The following is a 17936-nucleotide window of genomic DNA, read 5'->3' on the forward strand; positions in this document are numbered from 1 at the left end:
GGACTGTCGTTTCTCTTTGCTTATTAGTGTAATTCAGTAATTCAGTAGTGTAATTCAAATCAATATATTGAAAAGTATAGAACAATGATATAATACAATGAAGATAATACTGTAGCTATAGATATAGAAGTAAAACATCTAAAACACAGGAAGAACACTCCAACACGCCGACATTTTACAAACTAAGTTTAGTGAGACTGCCAGATCAGAGGCAGTAGAGATGACCAGGGATGTTCTCTGTTTAGTGAGTCCGCAAGATCAGAGGCAGAGGCAGTAGGGATGACCAGGGATGTTCTCTTGAGAAGTATGTGAATTGAACCATTTTCCAGTCTTGCTAAGCATTCAAAATGTACTTTTGGGTGTCAGGGAAAATGTATGGAGTAAAAAGTATATGATTTTCTTTCAGAATGTAGTGAAGTAAAGGTAAAAATGGTTTAAAAATATAAATAGTAAAGTACATATACCCCCAAAAACTATTTAAGAAGTACTATACAAGTATTTTTACCAAATATAGTCCTTACTGCTTCTTTTTAAAAGTCTTTAGCGCAGTTTCCCCAACTGAATGGTTTCCGGGTGAACGTTTTAAGGAGAGTCAATGAGGGGTTAATATGTCCAGCAGAGAAACTTTTGTGTGGGTTTCCTACCAGTGTGTAACCAACATTAGCATGAGCAGCAATAGTGCAATCCGAGGTTTTGCTTTCAAAATAAAAGTCCCCCCCGATTGAAACATGCGACAACATTCCAACTTTTTGTAGAATTTCAATGGTTCCCAAACTTTTTATAGTCCAGTACCCTTCAAACATTCAACCTCCAGCTGCGTATCTCCTCTAGCACCAGGGTCTGCGCACTCTCAACTGTTGTTTTTGACATCATTGTAAGCCTGCCAAACATAAGAATGAGTGTGAGTTTTTGTCACAACCAGGCTCTTGGGAAGTGACAAAGAGCTCTTATAGGATCCGGACACGGACACGGGGCGGGGGCCTACGCATATATGTGAACAAGAGCTGGTGCATGATATCTAAAGAAGTCTGACCATAATTATATCCTCCTGATTCCTGCTTGCAAAAATTAAAGCAGGAAGCATCAGGGACACGGTCTATAAAAAGTGGTCAGGTGAAGCAGATGCTAAACTACAGGACCGGTTTGCTATCACAGACTGGAACATGTTCCGGGATTCTTCTGATGGCATTGAGGAGTACACCACATCAGTCACTGGCTTCATCAAGTGCATTGATGACGTCGTCTCCACAGTGACTGTATGTACATACCCCAACCAGAAGCCATGGATTACAGGCAACATTTGAAAGGCTAGCCATGGCTCACATCAACACCATTATCCCAGAAACCGTAAACCCACTACAATTTGCATAACGCACCAACAAATCCACAGATGATGCAATCTCTATTGCACTCCACACTGCCCTTTCACACCTGGACAAAAGGAGCACCAATGTGAGAATGCTATTCATTGACTACAGCTCAGTGTTCAACACCATAGTAGCCTCAAAGCTCATCACTAAGCTAAGGACCCTGGGACTGAACACCTCCCTCTGCAACTGGATCCTGGACTTCTTGACGGGTCGCCCCCAGGTGTTAAGGGTAGGTAACAACAAATCCGCCACGCTGATCCTCAACACGGGGGCCCCTCAGGGGTGCGTGCTCAGCCCCCTCCTGTACTCCCTGTTCACTCATGACTGCACGGCCAGGCACAACTCCAACACTATCATTAAGTTTGCTGATGTCACAACAGTGGTAGGCCTGATCACAGACAACGATGAGACAGCCTATAGGGAGGAGGTCAGAGACCTGACCGTGTGGTGCAAGGACAACAACCTTTCCCTCAACGTGATCAAGACAAAGGAGATGATTGGGGACTACAGGAAAAAGAGGGTTTCAAGTTCCTTGGCGTCCACATCACCAACATGGTCCAAGCACACCAAGACAGTCGTGAAGAGGGCACGACAAAAACCTATTCCCCCTCAGGAGACTGAAAAGATTTGGCATGGGTCCTCAGATCCTCAAAAGGTTTTACTGCTGCACCATCGAGAGCATCCTGACGGGTTGAATCACTGCCTGGTACGGCAACTGCTCTTCTTCCGACCGCAAGGCACTACAGAGTGTAGTGCGTACGGCCCAGTACATCACCGGGGCCAAGCATCCTGCCATCCATCTCTGACACCTCTATACCAGTCGGTGTCAGAGAAAGGCCCTAAAAATTGTCAAAGACTCCAGCCACCCTAGTCATAGACTGTTTCCTCTGCTACTGCAAGGCAAGCGGTACCGGAGCGCCAAGTCTAGGTACAATAAGCCTCCTAAATAGCTTCTACAGGAAAAACATTAAACAGGTTATTAAACTAGCTTCTCCAAGCCATAAGACTCCTGAGCAGCTAATCAGCTGCTCCTACTCTCTGTTATTATCTATGCATATCTATGCATAGTCATTAACACCTTATTTGTTCATCATTGTGAATAACTCACCACAGGTTAATGAGAATGAGAAGGATGCACATCACTCTGCAATGTCGGGTTATATGGGAGAGAGCCTCAGTCTTAAATCATTTTCCATGCACAGTCTGTGCCTGTATTTAGTTCTCATGCTAGTGAGAGCCGAGAATCCACTCTCACATAGGTACGTGGTTGGAAAGGGCATCAGTGTCTTAACAACGTGATTTTCCAAGGCAGGATACTCTGAGCACAGCCCTATCCAGAAATCTGCCTGTGGCTTCTCATTAAATTACATTTTCACAGAATCGCTTGTTGCAATTTCGATGAGGCTCTCTTGTTCAGATATCAGTAAGTGGACTGGAGGCAGGGCATGAAAGGGATAACGAATCCAGTTGTTTGTGTTCTTTTTCGGGAAAGTACCTGTGTAATTGCTCACCCAACTCACTCAGGTGCTTCGCTATATCACATTTGACATTGTCCTTAAGCTTGAGTTAATTTGCACACAAAAAAATCATACAATGATGGAAAGACCTGTGTGTTGTCCTTGCAGACAGAGAAGAGATCCAAATTCTTAATCATAGCCTCAATTTTGTCCTGCACATCGAATATAGTTGTGGAGAGTCCCTGTAATCCTAGATTCAGATCATTCAGGCGAGAAAAAACATCACCCAGATAGGCCAGTCGTGTGAGGGACTCGTCATCAGACAAGTGAAAATGATCAGTAATGAAAATGCTTAAGCTCGTCTCTCAATTTAAAAAAAACTTGTAAATATTTTGTCCCTTGATAACCAGCGCACTTCTGTATGTTGTAAAAGCTTCACATGGTTGCTGCCCATATCACTGCGTAAAATGCAGAAAATACACGAGAGTTCAGGGGCCTTGCACTAACAAAGTTAATAATTTTCACTGTAGTGTCCAAAACGTCTTTCAAGCTGTCAGGCATTCCCTTGGCAGCAAGAGCCTCTCGGTGGATGCTGCAGTGTAGCTAAAGGGCGTCGGGAGCAACTGCTTGCACGTTACCAGTCCACTATGTCTCCTTGTCATTGTTTTTGCTCCGTCAGTACAGATACAAACACATCTTGACCAAAGTCCATTTGATGTCACAAAGCTGTCCAGTACTTTAAAAATATCAATATCCTGTTGTCCTGGTTTCCAGTGGTTTGCAGAAGAGGATGTCTTCCTTAATTGACCCCCCATAGACATATCCCAGGAGCTGTGCCAGGCCCGCCAAGTCTGTTGACTCATCCAACTGTAACGCATATAATTCACTGGCTTGTATGCGAAGCAGTAACTGTTTCCAAACATCTCCTGCCATGTCACTGATGCATCGTGAAACAGTGTTGTTTGATGAAGACGTTGTCCGTATAGTTTTTGTTGGCCTTTTCATCACCCAAATGTATAGCCCCGTTGGAAAATCTAAATTAACTTTTTTTTAAATGTGAATCACATTTTTATTTGGCTTACCCCCCGACGGCATTGCGCGTACACTTATCCCAGTTTGGGAATAGCCGATCTAGTTCAATTGTGTCACGAGTCCACATTTGGATCCGTTTGCATGTTTCGATGGGGGACTTTTATTTTGAAGGCAACCCGCCGATTCCATGAGTGTGCTCACGCTAATGTTGTTCATGACACACACATTAACTTTACAACTACCTGGGTACACTACAGTTTTCAGGATCCTTTGACGCGGTGACTTGTTCACCCAAGCAACTAGGCCTATTCGTTGATGGAATAAGTGTATATTGGAATACTGGAAAACTATTCGTGCCTTGTTAGTGAGTGTAGATTGACCTAGCGCGCAGTAGTTTTGGATATCATGGCCGTTGATAATCAGACTGTTGTGTACATTTCAGAACAGATAGTTATTTTGATTTCGTGTGCCCTGTCTTTTTTGGGCTCTTTACTTATTATCTTTACGTACATCATTTGGCCAGATTTGAGGACAACGCCGAGAACACTTCTGGTCTACTTGTCCGTGGCTGACTTGTTGTCTGCGGGCTCGTACGCATACGGAGTTTGGAGTGTCTTTGAATCAAACTCTGTGGATTGCGTCGTTCAAGGAGCGATATCTACTTTCGCCAACACGAGTTCGTTTTTCTGGACTGTCGCTATCGCTATATATCTGTACATTTTAATCGTCAAGTCGAATCAAAGACAAGCTGACAGCTTCGTGTTATGTTTTCACGTTATCAGGTGGGTACTTGCGCTTGATTCATTTTCATATAACCAAAATAATAATAGTTGTATAAACTGTGAAATGTTTTGATTGATTCGATTTGAGTTTGGGATATGGTCTGTGAAATATCAAGGCCAAGAGTCACCTGATCCAGCTATGTTGTTTCTCTACTCTAGTATGACGCGTTTATGAATATTCATGAGGAATATATTACCTTACAATACCTGGGAATTTATGACGTTAGGCTATTTCACCATGTAACTTGGTATTAATTCCGCGTTCACATGCGAGTCGCAACTATGAAACTAACATTTCCAACCTTCTAACTGGTTGTTGTTATGCACGTGCTGCGTTCAAGGAATCAGCAAGTCAGACATTTCCGAGTTTAGTTCGGACTAGCATGTGAACGCGGCATATAAATTATGTCACCTGGTATTGTACTACGTACTGTAGTGTAAACTATTGATACTGTTTCAAACCTTATGAAAATTAGACTGAGCGTCTTCAGGGCTACACCTGAAGCACATGCACACCTATGGTCTCCTGTTTACTCAATTTTGCTAAATTAACACCCAATTAATACTCAATTAATGGTCAATTAATACCGAATGACACATTAGAGCATGTTTTGCAGTACACCTTACATCCAGTCCACTGAAATAGAGTTGAATAGACACCACAGAAACATGGTAGGTTTCTTATTGATAAACAATACAGAAAGGATAGTCTGCCTTTTGGACAATTCTTCACTGAGTTGCTATTTAAGCAATAAGGCCTGAGGAGGTGTGGTATATGGCCAATATACCACGGCTAAGGGCTGTTCTTACAATGCGGAATACCTGGACACAGCCCTTAGCCGTGGTATATTGGCCATATAACACAAACCCCCAAGGTGCCTTATTGCTATTATAAACTGGTTACCAATATAATTAGAGCAGTAAAAATATATATTTTGTCGTACCTGTTATATATGTTCTGATATACCACGGCTGTCAGGACTTGACCCACCCAGTGTATAATTATTTTTGTATATAACATCAACACCCTTTCTCCACCTCAGAGCCCAGGCAGTGGACATGCCTTGTTACAATGTGTGTTGTGTTCTATAATGAATTCTCCAGTGATCCCTTTTCTATTGAACCTCACACAACAGAACCATTTCACACAACAAGGCCATTCATAGTACATGAATAATAACAAACATACAGTTGAAGTCAGAAGTTTACATACACCTTAGCCAAATACATTTCAACTCAGTTTTTCACAATTCCTGACATTTTAATCAGAGTAAAAATTCCTTGTCTTAGGTCAGTTAGGATCACCACTGTTTTAAGAATGTGAAATGTCAGAATAATAGTAGAGAATGATTTATTTCAGCTTTTATTTCTTTCATCACATTCCCAGTGGGTCAGAAGTTTACATACACTCAATTAGTATTTGGTAGCATTGCCTATAAATTGTTTAACTTGGGTCAAAAGGTTCGGATAGCCTTTCACAAGCTTCCCACAATAAGTTGGCTGTATTTTGTCCCATTCCTCCTGACAGAGCTGGTGTAACTGAGTCAGGTTTGTAAGGCCTCCTTCCTTGCACACACTTTTTCAGTTCTGCCTACACATTTTCTATAGGATTGAGGTCAGGGTTTTGTGATGGCCACTCCAATACCTTGACTTTGTTGTCCTTAAGCCATTTTGCCACAACTTTGGAAGTATGCTTGGGGTCATTGTCCATTCGGAAGACCCATTTGTGACCAAGCTTTAACTTCCTGACTGATGTCGTGAGATGGTGCTTCAATATATCCACATAATTGTCCTTCCTTGTGATTCCATCTATTTTGTGAAGTGCACCAGTCCCTCCTACAGCAAAGCACCCCCAAAACATGATGCTTCCACCCCCGTGCTTCACGGTTGGGATGGTGTTCTTCAGCTTGCAAGCCACCTTTTTCCTCCAAACATAATGATGGTCATTATGGCCAAAAACATTTCTATTTTTGGGACATTTCTCCCAAAAGTACGATATTTGTCCCCATGTGCCGTTGCAAACTGTAGTCTGGCTTTTTTTATGGTGATTTTGGAGCAGTGGCTTCTTCCTTGCTGAGTGGCCTTTCAGGTTATGTCGATGTGGGACTCGTTTTACTGTGGATATAGATACTTTTGTACCTGTTTCCTCCAGCATCTTCACAAGGTCCTTTGCTGTTGTTCTGGGATTGATTTGCACTTTTCGCACCAAGGTACATTCCTCTCTAGGAGACAGAACACATCTCTTTCCTGAGCGGTATGACGGCTGCGTGGTCCCATGGTGTTTCTACTTGCGTACTATTGTTTGAACAGATGAACGTGGCACCTTCAGGCGTTTGGAAATTGCTCCCAAGGATGAACCAGACAATTTTTTTTCTGAGGTCTTGGCTGATTTCTTTTGATGTTCCCATGATGTCAAGCAAAGAGGCACTGAGTTTGAAGGTAGGCCTTGAAATACATCCACAGGTACACCTCCAATTGACTCAAATGATGTCAATTAGCCTATCAGAAGCTTCTAACGCCATGATGTAATTTTCTGGGATTTTCAAAGCTGTTTAAAGGCACAGTCAACTTAGAGTATGTACACTTCTGACCCACTGGAATTGTGATAGTGAAATAATCTGCTTGTAAACAATTGCTGGAAGAATTAATAGTGTCATGCACAAGTAGATGTCCTAACTGACTTGCCAAAACTATAGTTTGATATCAATAAATTTGTGGAGGGGTTGAAAAACGAGTTTTAATGACTCCTACCTAGGTCTATGTAAACTTCCGACTTCACCTGTGTATGTGATTATCGGTGCCAAATCAGACTTTAGTTCCTATTTGAAATCATTTGTAATACTTTATCTGGCCTTGATTGAGCTTGCCTGCTGCAATGGAAGCAATAGAAATAGTTGCAAAAGTGCAACCCCCATCCTGCACTCCAGACAGACCAGAGCAAACGCTGAAATTATTCGTAAGATGTTGAATAGTATTTGAACCAGGCTTTGATCCCAGTACACTTTTTTTTATATATAAACCAGCTCAAAAGGGAGCAGTTGATTGAGGTTTGTGTACCTTCAGCTGTGTCCCAAATGGCACTCCATGCCCTACAGTGCATTCGGAGAGATATCGGACCCCTTCCCTTTTCCCACATTTTGTTACGTTACAGCCTTATTCTAAAATGGATCCGCTTGTTGTTTTTCCCTCTTCCATCTACACACACTACCCCATAATGATGAAGCAAAAACAGTTGTTTTAAAAAAATAAAAAAAAATCCTTATTTACATACGTTTTCAGACCCTTCGCTATGAGACTCGAAATAGATCTCAGGTGCATCCTGTTTCCATTGATCATCCTTGAGATGTTTCTACAACTTGATTGTTGTTGTCTCTACCTTCTTGCCCTTTGTGCTGTTGTCTGTGCCCAATAATGTTTGTACCCTGTTTTGTGTTGCTACCATTCTGTGTTGTCATATGTTACTGCCTTGCTATGTTGTTGTCTTTAGGTCTCTATGTTGTGGTTTCTCTCGTTGTGATGTGTGTTTTGTCATTATTATATATATTTATTTTTTATCCCAGCCCCCGTCCCTGCAGGAGGCTTTTTGGTAGGCCGTCATTGTAAATAAGAATTTGTTCTTAACTGACTTGCCTAGTTAAAGGTTTAAATAACAAACAATTGGAGTCCACATGTGGTAAATTATATTGATTGGATATGATTTGGAAAGGCAAACACCTGTCTATATAAGGTCCCAAAGTTGACAGTGAATGTCAGAGCACCAAGCCATGAGGTCGATGGAATTGTCCGTAGAGCTCCGAGGCAGGATTGTGTTGAGGCACAGATCTGGGGAAGGGTACCAAAAAATGTCTGCAGCATTGAAAGTCCCCAAGAACACAGTGGCCTCCATCATTCTTAAATGGAAGTTTGGAACCACAGACTCTTCCTAGAGTTAGCCACCCAGCCAAACTGAGCATTTGGGGGAGAAGGGACTTGGTCACAGAGGTGACCAAGAACACAATGTTCCTCTGGAGATAAAACCTTCCAGAAGGACAACCATCTCTGCAGCACTCCACTAATCAGGCCTTTATGGTAGTGGCCAGGCTGAAGCCACTCCTCAGCAAAAGGCACATGACAGCCCGCTTGGAGTTTGCCAAATGGCACCTAAAGGACTCTCAGACCGTGAGAAACAAGATCCTCTGGTCTGATGAAACCAAGATTGAACTCTTTGGCCTGAATGCCAAGCGTAACGTCTGGAGGAAACCTGGCACCATCCCAACGGTGAAGCATGGTGGTGGCAGCAGAATCATGCTGTGGGGATGTTTTTCAACGGCCGGAACTGGGAGATTAGTCAGGATCGAGGGAAAGATGAACAGAGCAAAGTACACAGAGATCCTTGACGAAAACCTGCTCAGGACCTCAGACTGGGGGCGAAGGTTCACCTTCCAACAGGACAACGACCCAAAGCACACAGCCAAGATAACGCAGGAGTGGCTTCGGGACAAGTCCTATGAATGTCCATGAGGGGCCCGGACTTGAACCCGATCGAACATCTCTCTGGAGACCTGAAAATAGCTGTGCAGGTCCCCTCTAAACTGACAGAGTTTGAGAAGATCTGCAGAGAAGAATGGGAGAAACTCCCTAAATACTGATGTGCCAAGCTTGTAGCCTCATACCCAAGAAGTCTCGAAGATGTACTTGCCGAATGCACTGTATTTGTGAAATGGCCTTACCCATGCCTCCTGTAAGACTCTGTTTCATCTGTATTTATGAAATGGCCTTACCCATGCCTCCTGTAAGACTCTGTTTCATCTATATTTATGAAATGGCCTTACCCATGCCTCCTGTAAGACTCTGTTTCATCTGTATTTATGAAATGGCCTTACCCATGCCTCCTGTAAGACTCTGTTTCATCTGTATTTATGAAATGGCCTTACCCATGCCTCCCGTAAGACTCTGTTTCATCTATATTTATGAAATGGCCTTACCCATGCCTCCTGTAAGACCCTGTTTCATCTGTATTTATGAAATGGCCTTACCCATGCCTCCTGTAAGACTCTGTTTCAACTGTATTTATGAAATGGCCTTACCCATGCCTCCTGTAAGACTGTTTCATCTGTATTTATGAAATGGCCTTACCCATGCCTCCTGTAAGACTCTGTTTCATCTGTATTTATGAAATGGCCTTACCCATGCCTCCTGTAAGACTCTGTTTCAACTGTATTTATGAAATGGCCTTACCCATGCCTCCTGTAAGACTCTGTTTCATCTGTATTTATGAAATGGCCTTACCCATGCCTCCTGTAAGACTCTGTTTCATCTGTATTTATGAAATGGCCTTACCCATGCCTCCTGTAAGACTCTGTTTCATCTGTATTTATGAAATGGCCTTACCCATGCCTCCTGTAAGACTCTGTTTCATCTGTATTTATGAAATGGCCTTACCCATGCCTCCTGTAAGACTCTGTTTCATCTGTATTTATGAAATGGCCTTACCCATGCTTCCTGTAAGACTCTGTTTCATCTGTATTTATGAAATGGCCTTACCCATGCCTCCTGTAAGACTCTGTTTCATCTGTATTTGTGCTACGAAGAAAAAATGTGTCATATGAAGATTTACCGCTTCCTTTAATATATGAGTAGTATTTTGAATTTGAAAACATTGTTTTTCTACATTTTAATTTATAAATATTGAAAAATTATACATTAATATTGAACTATTTTTGATTTTGTAAATGTTTAACATAATATATTTCAGAGTGGGATCACTGGGTGAAAAAAAAATATTTGTTATTTTTGTATTTATTAATTTGCTAAAATTTCTAAACCTGTTTTTGTTTTGTCATTGATGGGGGGGGGGGGGGGTGATTAATCTGTTTTAGGATAAGGCTCTTACGTAACAATGTGGAAAAAGTCAAGGGGTCTGACTACTTTCTGAGTGCAATGTATTTAATGCCTTGGTCAACCGTAGTGTCCTATATATGGCATAGGGTACCTGAATGGAATGAGTCCAGAAATATCCTTCAATTATATTACGAGTCGTGAATTGAAGATGTTGGCCCTCAGTGAGTGGAAGATTACCTGAACGCGCAGGGCGTCACGCTCTCCCTCAGTGAGTGGAAGATTACCTGAACGCGCAGGGCGTCACGCTCTCTCTCAGTGAGTGGAAGATTACCTGAACGCGCAGGGCGTCACGCTCTCCCTCAGTGAGTGGAAGATTACCTGAACGCGCAGGGCGTCACGCTCTCCCTCAGTGAGTGGAAGATTACCTGAACGCGCAGGGCGTCACGCTCTCCCTCAGTGAGTGGAAGATTACCTGAACGCGCAGGGCGTCACGCTCTCCCTCAGTGAGTGGAAGATTACCTGAACGCGCAGGGCGTCACGCTCTCCCTCAGTGAGTGGAAGATTACCTGAACGCGCAGGGCGTCACGCTCTCCCTCAGTGAGTGGAAGATTACCTGAACGCGCAGGGCGTCACGCTCTCCCTCAGTGAGTGGAAGATTACCTGAACGCAGGGCGTCACGCTCTCCCTTAGTGAGTGGAAGATTACCTGAACGCGCAGGGCGTCACACTCTCCCTCAGTGAGTGGAAGATTACCTGAACGCGCAGGGCGTCACGCTCTCCCCAGAACTGCTGATGTTGAGCATTGCAGGCGGCTACCGACTGACTGATCTACAAATCACCTTGCATCACATATAACCGCTCGCTTATTATTTTTTTTAGATCAGTCAGTTACCATTTACCCACAATGCATCATGGATTTGATTCTCTCGAACACGGCCAACATCTCATCTTGGGTTTTAAGGCTCAAAATTAAAGGGGTAGCATGTTGAAATGATAGCCTTGATCCACACTGAGTGGTTCTGTTTCATATAGTTAAACGATTGTGAAATAAAGTCGATTCAGTTTACATACAGGCTACTGAAATGTTACACTACATATGACTGTGTGACTTTGCAGGAAGTGAGTTGCAGATTTTGGGGTTGCACTTTCAACATGTAGGCTATATAGCGAGGCCTATGAACAGTATCTCTTAGTAGCATGACATAGTAGCATGACATAGTTGCACATAATGATCACCAGACTTTAGAGGAAGTGTGTGGCTGGCAAGCTAGTCAGGAGGTTCACAATTAAATATTAATTAATGAATTATTCCTGCTCATCCACCACCACCACCTTCTCTTCCTCCTCTTCCCCTGTCGTCTCCTCCACCTCTTCCTCCCCCCCCCAGCTGGGGCATCCCTCTAGGTATCACAGTAGCAGCTCTGGCTCTGGGCCGTATTGGCTACGATGCATCGGAGGTGTCTGTGGGCTGGTGCTGGGTGAGGATCCAGGCTCCAGACCATGTCCTGTGGATGCTGCTCACTGGGAAGATATGGGAGTTCCTGGCCTATCTCACCCTCCCCGTCCTCTACGTCCTCATCAAGAAGCACATCCACAGAGCGGTGAGGATCTGTTACAATCTATACCCCAGTACTATTGAAGTGGTAACCGGGGTGACATTTGGGGAGGAATGCATGTAATTTAAAAAAATATATATAAAAAATGTACCCCAAAAATAAAATGTTTAGCTAAATTCATGATGATATCACTGCAGTTTTACATTGATTTCGCAGAGTTCTCGAGGTGGCTTTACTAATTCCAGTGTAGACTATCACATACATTTTCCATGGCAGGTCTCAAGCACATTTATCCACTTGATAAATATTCCTGTTGTTTTCTCTCTGTCGTCCAGCATGCGGCTCTGTCTGAGTACCGGCCCATCCTGGCCTGCAGTCCTCTGTCCCAGTCCCTTTCCAATATGGCCGATAGGAAGTTGACCCTTATCCCCATCATCTTCATCGCCCTGCGTATCTGGAGTACCGTGCGTTTCCTGCTGATGCTGACTGACTCGCCCGCCAGGCAGAACCCTGTGCTCGTCACACTACATGTGAGTTTGTGTTGGCACATCTCCAGGACTCCAATGATTCTCAAAACCTGCCGCAGTAGGGTTTCGTTAGCCGGTAATAGCCGACTTTTGTTCCGATTTTAGAATTGGCACCGGCCGGGTTGTCCAGGAGAAGAAGAAACAATACCACTGTGAAATAATGTTTTATAGCCTCTTCATTGTAGGAAATGCATTAGATTGGTCATGTTTATCGGTCTGTAGGTTCATTAGCAAAATATAGTGGAATTAACTTGACGTTTTGTGTAGTATATTTGTTATGGATCTTATTTATCACATGGTCTTTGAGTGGAAAATATATTAGACAGCGCAAGAGATCGTATGGTGCTTTCAAGACAACTGCGAACTCAGAAAAATACGAGGTCCAATCATGACATCGGTGATCTTCAGGTCGGAAAGTTGGAGCTCCTATAAAGAGGCTTGACTTCCCGAGTTGGAATTCTGAATTGCATGACCATTGAAAACGACTTTTCCCAGTCGGAGCTTTTCCCGCGAATTGCGTTATGGAACGAACATTCGCGCATTGCCTACCGCCTTCTGCGTATTGCTTCTCTTTTATAATGTGAATAAATATTAGTTTATCAACATTTTAAGCTAAACGTTATCTGTTCCATCAGACTCTCTTTTTAACGTTTTTTAAATTTTTAATTGGTCTACTGGTTGTATGAATTTGGGATCTATCTTCCCACTAGGCTATTTGTTTCTCGACAAGCTGATCAATAGAATAGGTAGCCTAAACTTTTCTATTATAGTAGATTGACATAAGGCTAGTGATTTTTGCTGTTTATTATTCATCTTGTTGGCGGAGGAAAGGTAAACGCGGACAGTTAATCTAACATGTTCAAAGTGCACAACGGAATTAGTTGCGTTCTCGACTTGCATGTTCTGTTAATTTTAATGACATGTTCTGTCTGTCAGTCAGAGCACAGTGGGTGAACACTAATCAGGTTACAGCACCCTGTAAAATGTCCTGTAAATTTAAAACGTTGCAGGTGAAATGTTCAGCACCACATTTTCCTAATGGAAACCCTTCTATGCCGTATAGGAACCTTTGGCAACAAATATCAGTACCTGTCTATCCATCCACCAACCCCTGTTTCCTTCATTTCATCTTTTACATTCATCCTTTAGTCATATGTCCATCCGTTAATGGTTTAATCTGTTTCTCTAGGGCATTGGGAACACCTTCCAGGGAGCTGCAAACTGTATCATGTTTGTCCTGTTCACCCAGCCAATCCGCTCCCGTCTCTTCACCATGCTCTGCTGCTGCTCCTGCAGGGTCGGGTCTGGGGCCTCCAACACACCCAACCACAGTGGTTTGGGCCTGGATGTGGAGACCCCCTCACAACCAGAGGACACCCCGAATATCAGCTCTCGTGGCTGGCCGGACGGCTGCTGACCCTGGATTTGAATGGCTAGACGGAGCACGCTCGTACCCTGGCTGGCTTTCTGAGACACTTTTCACACTACTGAGCCGAGCTGTACTTCGCTGGCCACATCCTCTGCTATAGATGCCTGGTGCTGTGTGAAAGCAGAGCATCAGAGCTAGCACCGACGTTGAGTTGGGGGGTTGGAAACAAGCTTCCGTACTGCAGTCCACTCATTAATGCAAGTGGCGGGGGGGAGGGGGGGGGTTGCAAATTCTGCAGACATGTGCACGTTGTACGGCCTCTCCTGACAGGCCACACATTCAACATGCACTTTAGGTGATGAGGATAATCAAAGCATTAAGCACGCATGTCGTTTTTGTTGGAAGAGATTACTTGCTGTGCTCAGTCACTAGCATTGGACCATCCATAAGGGTGAACGCCAAGGTCATTCTAGCAGTGAAGTTGTACATAGGGGCTCTGTTCAAAAGTTGTGCACTATATAGGGAATAGGGTGCCATTTGGGAAGCACATGTGGATGTATTTTTAAGGGTTTTTCCCCAAGACAACATTTTTATGTTCTAACATATCGGTGTCTTCCTATTCTTGTATTAGAGAAACAGACAGTGCAATTTAATATTGTTATTTTTATACCGGGTTATCGTTGAGTTTATAGCATTGTTTAACAATGTACTTTTGTATATCAAATTAATTTAGCATCTATACTGTTTTTGTAAATGGCACCATATCATTACTACCAATGACGTTTACAAAAGCCCACAACCTACTGAAAGATGGCGTCCAATTTGGCTGTGCGAAGAGTCTATGTTCTGAAAAGGGCTCTCGCTCAACAGTATATTGGTAAAGAGGAAGGTAAAAGTTGGGAAGGTGTGCCTTATCAATAGCTGTCTACTTTGCCTTCTCTTTCTACTACTTTAGTTTTTTTAACTGACGTTTTTGAAATTTAAATCATAATAAAGACTAATAAATCCACTAAAGACTGATCTCTGAGCTACAACTGTCATTTTCCTCTGTCAACTGTCATTTTCCTCTGTCAACTGTCATTTTCCTCTGTCAACTGTCATTTTCCTCTGTCAACTGTCATTTTCCTCTGTCAACTGTCATTTTCCTCTGTCAACTGTCATTTTCCTCTGTCAACTCGATATCCTGAACAATGTATTTTTAATTAGGCGATTCATTGCTTTTTGCGGAAAAATAACATTTAAAGCAAATTTTTTTTTGGGGGGGGGGGGGCTAATGTGTCAGGCCTGGCCAAAAGTAGTGCACTATATAGGAAATAGGGTGCCATTTTGGATGCAGAGAAAGTGCTGCTGTGTTTAGGGGGAGAACTGCTCTCGGCCAGGAGTATTTATTGTTTTATTGACCTTTCCAGAGGTCAAGTGGCTGTTGCAGGAGTCACTGATTGAAGAGGGAGGATGGTTGGTGAAGTTGATTTATTGATCATTCTGTGGTCTCTCTAATTGTGATTGATTAGACATGTTGTGTGAAGATAAAAGAGGAAGAAGATTGCTTTGTTGTTTTGTCACAAGACTTACAGAATAGTTTTTGTGTCTCTGGCTCGGTAGATGTGGTCCTCTGTGGGCAGTCTAACACTGTATCTATCTGGTGTCATTTGCCATGGGCGATCAGTCAGCCCTTCTTCTTTATGTCCTAACCAAAACATACAGTCCCTACATTGTGCTCTCGATGTTGCAGTCCAGTTTCCCTTATTTATTATGGGGTCAACAAACAATGGATTATTTGTTTTATAAAAACAACAACAGGCCTGAGGATAGACCCTATTCTAGCCTGGTGCCAGATCTGTTTGTGCTGTCTTGCCAACTCCTAAGGTCAGTGGAGGCTGCTGAGGGGAAGACGGCTCATAATGGCTGGGAACCATGTGTTTGATACCATTCTGCTGCATCCATTACCACGAGCCTGTCCTCAACGATTTAAGGTGCCACTAACCTCCTGTGGGTTGTCACGTCATACGAGTTCTCTGTAGATCTGGGACCAGGCTAGAAAGACCCACGCCTGTCCATGTGGAAGGAAAGGCTATGGTCATATGCATCAGTTCTGTTTTAGATGTTCTAGCAGTTAGTCTCGAGCCGGAAACCTAGAGGTTTGGAAAGTTTAAATCCTGCATCTGACACGAAAAAAATCAAGTTAGAATTGAGCTGTCAACCATAGGGTTGCTAGTATTAAAGCCGAGCTGTCATTGCCTGACTGCTGTTGTGCCCTGGAACCAATGCACTTAACCTACCACAACAGCTGCTCTAATGACATCCCACTGTGACAGTCCCCTCTCTAACCTGTGTGTGTGTGTGTGTTTCAGAGTGGTTGGGATAGAGTGGAAGTCACATTTCAGTTGCACCTTGTGTACAAATGACAAAGATTAAAATTTTACAATTACATTTAAATATAATTTTCCTATATAGTATAGTTGACCTTTTGACCTATAGCCAACAGTCACAATGACAAAGCATCAAAACAAGTTGTATTTGTCACATACACATGGTTAGCAGATGTTAATGCGAGTGTAGCGAAAATGCTTGTGCTTCGAGTTCCGACAATGCAGTAATAACCAACGAGTAATCTAACTAACAATTCCAAAACTACCTTATACACACAAGTGTAAAGGGATGAAGAATATGTACATAAAGATATATGAATGAGTGATGGTACAGAACGGCATAGGCAAGATGCATCATGACAAAGCATGATGATGGCTTGGAGGCTGTTGAGGAAGTGGAAGGACCTCGTCCCAAATGGAACACTATTTTCTATATATAGAGTACTACTTTTGACCAGGGCACATTTGGGACACTGTCCAAGGTCTGTTTATGCTGATGAAAACGGACAGGAAACAGTTTAGTGCCCTTGAGAACAACCAGAGACTGTGTGGGGTGGGATGGGGTGGGGTGGGGGGGTTGTAAAGACGCTACTGCATTTTTGTCCACGCATATGTCCCAAATGGGACCCTATTCCCGATTGTAGTGGGCCTCTGGTCAAAAGTAGGGCACTATGTAGGGAATAGTGACCCATTTGGAATGCTGGGTCATACTATGACTTAATTCATTGTGTTGGTCTTGGGAGTGATTGGGCACATTTGGCTGACATTGAAACAGGCTTTATCCCCATAGATAGAGGATGGTATGTGTTTTTCTCTCTGTCTGGTTGATGGCTATCTGCCCACTTCATTCATTAACTTATGACTGGGACCTATTGGAGCAGAGGGGCTTGGGGCTGGGGTTGGGGGAGTATTTACACACCGTGTTAATGCAAGGCCTTCTACCCACCACAGTGTCCATTACAGTGTGTTGATGGCTCTTTGAACCAATGCCAGGTAGGATGTATTAGGCCAAAGGTTGAAAAAAAATTTAGAAAAAAAAGTGTTTGGGTCAAAACGTGAAATATCTCACTTGTTAATTAGGGATGAGATCGATACGATGACTGAGTGATCTTTTCACCACAAACTAATGAGAGATCAACAGCGCTTCCTGCTGGAGGGGGATAGTAATCACCTATAATCAAGTCTATTCATGCAGTCTTGCCAACTTGGCAATTAAATGCAGACCAAAGTATTCAATCTAGCTAACAGCATTGCGATTTTTATGCACAATGACATGTACAATACATGTGAATGAAGCATACTTGAGTCAAGCATACTTGAAGGGGTGGCAGGTATCCTAGTGGTTAGAGCGTTTTAGGCCAGTAACCGAAAGGTTGCCGGATCGAATCCCAGAGCTGACAAGGTAAAAATCTGTCATTCTGCCCATGAACAAGGCAGTTAGTTAACTGTTCCCAGGCTGTCATTGAAAATAACAATTTGTTCTTTAACTGATTATCATTTTAAAATTAAATAAAAACGACTGGTTAACTAACTTAACTGTATTGCCTAGTAGATCGATAGCGCTATCTTTAGGGCACAACCGGTCTGTAACTACACACAGCCTGCTCTGGAACGCCTCTACACCGTGTGTCGATACTAACTAGTCCATAGAGCTG

General features: G+C 43.0%; 1 protein-coding gene across 1 annotated transcript; it reads left to right on the forward strand.

Annotated features, from left to right (window-relative positions):
- The first annotated feature begins 4022 nt into the window (after positions 1-4022).
- gpr157 (G protein-coupled receptor 157) lies at positions 4023-14921 on the forward strand. The gene is made up of 4 exons (XM_021616968.3): positions 4023-4641; positions 11848-12061; positions 12352-12546; positions 13733-14921. Exons 1-4 carry the CDS (start codon positions 4265-4267, stop codon positions 13958-13960), a joined length of 1014 nt encoding a protein of 337 aa, XP_021472643.2. The 5' UTR covers positions 4023-4264; the 3' UTR covers positions 13961-14921.
- The last annotated feature ends 3015 nt before the right edge of the window (positions 14922-17936 follow it).

This window comes from Oncorhynchus mykiss, chromosome 9 (genome assembly GCF_057628025.1).
Source record: "Oncorhynchus mykiss isolate SJ-2025 chromosome 9, ASM5762802v1, whole genome shotgun sequence".
Taxonomy (NCBI): Eukaryota; Metazoa; Chordata; class Actinopteri; order Salmoniformes; family Salmonidae; genus Oncorhynchus; species Oncorhynchus mykiss.